This window comes from Coffea arabica, chromosome 9c, assembly GCF_036785885.1.
Source record: "Coffea arabica cultivar ET-39 chromosome 9c, Coffea Arabica ET-39 HiFi, whole genome shotgun sequence".
NCBI classification, from domain to species: Eukaryota; Viridiplantae; Streptophyta; class Magnoliopsida; order Gentianales; family Rubiaceae; genus Coffea; species Coffea arabica.
This window is the reverse complement of record NC_092326.1, coordinates 20,847,758-20,852,459: the sequence shown is the minus strand read 5'-3', so window position 1 is coordinate 20,852,459 and position 4,702 is coordinate 20,847,758. Positions and strand designations below refer to the sequence as shown.

Here is a 4,702-nt window from a genome sequence, read left to right as displayed (position 1 = left end):
ATGACTTTCATTCCTTCATGCTCAAGCCCCTCAATGACCTTGGGGACAATTTCTTGGCCTTGTATCTCATGAACAAGTCCTTGGAGTTCCTCCCTCATCTTCTTAGCTCGTGCTCGAGTTACGGGTCCTAGGGGAACTCGAATAGTTCGCAATGGTGTCTCTTGGTTCGTATCAAGGAGTGTGCGCATGGAGCTCTTGGGAATGCAAAGCTTGTCCTTGTAGTATAAGAACCCCTGAGAGATGAAATAGTGCTCACGAGAGTGTCGTGGCAAGGAGACAAAAATCTCACCAAAATCTGAGTCAGTGGCATAAAGATCTTTAAGAAATTCAAAACCAAGCAACTTAGCATCTAATGTAGTGATAAGTGCATACCTTCGTGAGAGTGCATCAGCCACAACATTCGTCTTACCTGTCTTGTATTTGATCACAAAGGTAAAACTGTCAATGAAGGTAATCCATCTCGCATGTCGCTTACTCAACTTGTCTTGGGACTTGATGTGCTTGAGCGACTCATGATCTGTGTGCAAGACAAACTCACGAGGGCGAAGGTAATGTTGCCATGTTTGTAGAGCTCGCACTAAGGCCATTAGTTCCTTATCATAGGTTGAGTAGTTTAGAGCAGCTCCATTCAACTTCTCGCTAAAGTAGGCAATCGGGCGACCCTCTTGGAGTAAAACAGCTCCAATACCTATACCAGAGGCATCACACTCTACTTCAAAAGCTTTGTTAAAATTAGGTAAACTAAGAACAGGTGCATGTGTGAGCTTGTGTTTAAGTAATTGGAAAGACTTAGCTTGTTCCTCTCCCCAATGAAATTGCACATCTTTCTTGACAATTGACGTAAGTGGGGCAGCAATTGTGCTAAAATCCTTGACAAAACGCCTATAGAAGCTTGCCAAGTCATGGAAACTTCTCACCTCACTTACATTGGTAGGGGTTGGCCATTCACTAATAGCCTTCACCTTTTCTTGATCAACATGAATTCCCTGCTCACTTACAACATAGCCTAGGAAAACCAATTGATTTGTGCCAAAGGTACACTTCTTAAGGTTAGCGTAGAGGCTCGCCTTGCGAAGTGCATCTAGGACCATTTGTAAATGCACAACATGCTCATCTAGACTCCTACTATAGATCAAAATGTCATCAAAGTAACCGACCACAAATTTACCAATGAAAGAACGTAAAACATGATTCATTAGTCTCATAAAAGTACTTGGTGCATTGGTTAGCCCAAAAGGCATGACCAACCACTCATAAAGACCATGTTTTTTTTAAATGCAGTTTTCCATTCATCTCATTCTTTCATGCGAATTTGATGGTAACCACTTTTCAAATCAATCTTAGTAAAAATGATAGCACCATGTAATTCATCAAGCATGTCATCCAAACGAGGTATGGGATGGCGGTACTTTACCGTTATGGCATTAATTGCCCTACAATCAGTGCACATTCTCCATCCTCCATCTTTCTTTGGAACAAGTAGAACTGGGACAGCACAGGGGCTTAGACTCTCGTGAATCCAACCCTTACTAAGCAACTCCTCCACTTGTCGTTGTTGCTCCTTGGTTTCCTCAGGATTAGTCCTATATGGTGCCTTGTTTGGAAGGGAAGATCCAGGAATGAAATCAATTTGATGTTCAATTCCCCTTAATGGAGGCAAACCATTAGGTATATCCTCAGGAAAGACGTCTTGATACTCCTGTAAGAGGTTAGTAATAATACTAGGCAAAGAAGCATCAAGAGCATTAGTGAGTAAGGATTCCTTGCCAAATAGAATAAACAAAACCTGGTTAGAATGCAAGGCCTTTCTCACATTTTTCACCTTGGCAAGCATGCTGGGTTTTCTCTCCTGTATGGGCTCTATGGTCGAATAGGAGTGATCCAATTTGCTTGAAGAAGGGTTGGCCAACTCTAATTTCTTAGCTTTGGCGTTTTCCTTCTTGGTGGAAGCATGCAGGTCATACTCTTTTTGTAGACTTACTTGATCCTCATGCACTTGTTGAGATGTAAGAGGTGCAAGTGTAATCTTTTTACAATTATGCATGAAAGAGTATTTGTTCAAGAAACCGTCAAAAGTGACTCTTTTGTCAAATTGCCAAGGACGCCCTAAGAGTACATGTGCAGCTTGCATTGGTACCACATCACACATAACATCATCTTCGTACCTACCAATGCGGAATGTAACTAAAACTTGTTTATGAACATGGACCTCTCCACTGTTGTTTAACCATTGAAGTTTATAGGGACGGGGGTGTTCACTAGTTGGCAAGTTTAGTTTCTCCACCATCAATGCACTAGCAACATTAGTGCAACTCCCTGGGTCAATCACTAAGCTGCATACCTTGTTGGTCACATGGCACCTGGTGTAAAAGATGTTGTCACGTTGAAGCTCATCTTTACTAGCTTGAGTAGCTAGTGCCCTTCTTGCTACCAATCCAACTTTGTCTTGAGTTGGCACTTCCTCTATCTCATCTTCCTCGTCAACCAAGGGAGGCATGTCTTTGTACTCCTCCTCTTCGTCATCAGTGACAATGTCTCCATTTGGTAGTACAAGCATGGTCCTTGGATTTGGACATTGGCTTGCAATATATCCAACTCCTTGACACCTCCAACATTTGGTGTCACGATTCCTAGGTTTTGAAGTTTCAATTGTTGATTTTGACACAACCTTGGAGTCGGTTTTTGAAAAAGGCGGCCGTGAGCTTGACCTTTGATCGTGCTTCGGCTTTGGAGTGGTCCAAGCATTCGACCCTCTCTCTTCCCTTCTAGGCTGGAATGGACGAGGAAATGTTTGTGGATGAGGGTTATAATTTGTGGTTGTACCCCTCCTCTTGAGCCTTTGCTCAATCTTGATAGCCTTCTCCACCATATTTTCTATCTCCACATAGTATTGAAGCTCCAGTTGATCGGCTATTTCAACCCTCAGACCATTGAGAAATCTTGCCATTGTAGCCTCTCTATCTTCTTGAATATCAGCTCTCAACATGGAGATTTCCATGTCCTTGTAGTAGTCCTCAACTGACCGTTGACCTTGAGTCAAGGTTTGAAGTTTTTGGTACAAGTCTCTATGGTAGTGACTTGGCACAAATCGCCTCTTCATAAGCCTCTTGAGCTCAGTCCAAGTGGTTATAGGTAGTTCACCACACCTTCTCCTGCTTGTAACCACTTGTTCCCACCAAACTATGGCATAGTCGGTGAATTCGACTACGGCAAGTCTCAATTTTTGTGCATCGGTGTAGTCATTACAATCGAATACTAGTTCTACTCGACTCTCCCATTCAAGGTACGTATCCGGATCAGATTTGCCTTGGAACGGAGAAATCTTCATCTTAATCCCTTTGATTGCATCACCAATTGCTTTCTTGTTTCGCCTCGGTCTTCCTTGCTCATATGCCTCATGTTCCGAATCGGCATTGGAGTCACTAGATTCATCCAGGATAGGTTGTCTCCTAGATTTCCTAGAAGAGGCTTTAGATGAAGTTAGTTGATCAATCTGCTCATGGATTGTTTCCAGCCTTTGGTCAAATCTCCTTTGCATATCTTTCCACATAGCATCCATTTTAAGTGATAATTGAGCAATGGTAAGTTCATTTTCCTGACACATGGTGAAACTTGCAAAACTTGACAAATTGTTAGGAGAAAAGGCCTCACTCGCTCCCTTAAGTATTTCACTCCTCTAGTGTTTTCACGTCAGTGCTTATGTCACTCTAATGCTCTTCACCAATTCACTTCTCAAGCCAGTTGATTGTTTCCTTTGAAGAAATCAGAAATTTTTCTCAAAGAAGGTCAATCAAACCTTAATCAAATAGTACCCACTTGTACCAAAGGAACAAAGAACAAGAGTAGAAACGGAAAGCTCAAGTAACGAATTTGACAAGGGATGGAATAAAGAAAGAAAAAAAAATGATGTTCAAAAAAAAGAGAAAATGTCCAAGTGCAATGGTGGAATTTCCCAAGTGTTTTACTTAGTTTCCTAATTGAATTTTGGAATCAAGTTAGGTGTAGAACCTCTTTGGAAATCTCCCTAAAGTTGGCAAGGACTGCCTTAAAAATTTTCCAGATTTGGTAGTTTCCTAACCTCTAAAATCTTCCAGAATTCCTCTTCTTAAATCCCTCTCAAAGTCGGCTAGAACTTCCTAAAAATTTTCCAGATTTGGTAGCTTCCTAACCTCTAAAATTTTCCAAAATTTCCTCTTCTTAAATCCCTCTCAAAGTCGACTAGAACTTCCTAAAAATTTTCCAGATTTGGTAGCTTCCTAACCTCTAAAATTTTCCAAAATTTCCTCTTCTTAAAGCCGACCCTTGCCCCCCAAATTTTTCGTCCCTTACTCTCTCAAGAACAAACAATTCGGCCCCCTCCTCTTTGCTCCACACAAGGACAGTTTTGACGCTTGGTTCTAATCAATGGCTTCACAAGATGATACAAGCGACGTCACTCAAGAATTCCCCAGGCCTGCTCAAGAAATTCCCAAGAGGTTTACTCCTAAGCCAAGGAAGCCCCGTATGGATGCAAGGACGTACAAGAAACTTTTTATACGAAGGGAGGTGCAAGTCTTCAAGAATCAAGATGATCAAGATCCTCAAAAATCTCAACGGGTGATACAAGTGATCAAGGCTCAAGGTGCTCAAGATTTTCAAGAGGAAGTTGGTCAAAACTTTTGAGTATTCTTTTCTTGATGTAATTTTCTGGTTTGTTGGAACA

At 41.6% G+C, this 4,702-nt stretch overlaps 1 protein-coding gene across 1 annotated transcript; it reads right to left on the bottom strand.

Annotated features, from left to right (window-relative positions):
* Window positions 1-285: 285 nt before the first annotated feature.
* Window positions 286-3,559, bottom strand: LOC140014138 (uncharacterized). The gene is made up of 4 exons (XM_072064544.1): window positions 2,117-3,559; window positions 1,438-1,699; window positions 373-688; window positions 286-295 (listed from the first exon to the last, which is right to left on the bottom strand). Exons 1-4 carry the CDS (start codon window positions 3,557-3,559, stop codon window positions 286-288), a joined length of 2,031 nt encoding a protein of 676 aa, XP_071920645.1.
* Between the last annotated feature and the right edge of the window lie 1,143 nt (window positions 3,560-4,702).

Coding starts and splice junctions, on each gene's coding strand:
- LOC140014138 (XM_072064544.1), bottom strand. CDS start 3,559: ATGGATGCTATGTGGAAAGATATGCAAAGGAGATTTGACCAAAGGCTG. Junction 1,700..2,116: donor TACCAATGCAAGCTGCACAT/GTACTCTTAGGG, acceptor AACCTCTTACAG/GAGTATCAAGACGTCTTTCC. Junction 689..1,437: donor ATGGAGAATGTGCACTGATT/GTAGGGCAATTA, acceptor CCTCTGGTATAG/GTATTGGAGCTGTTTTACTC.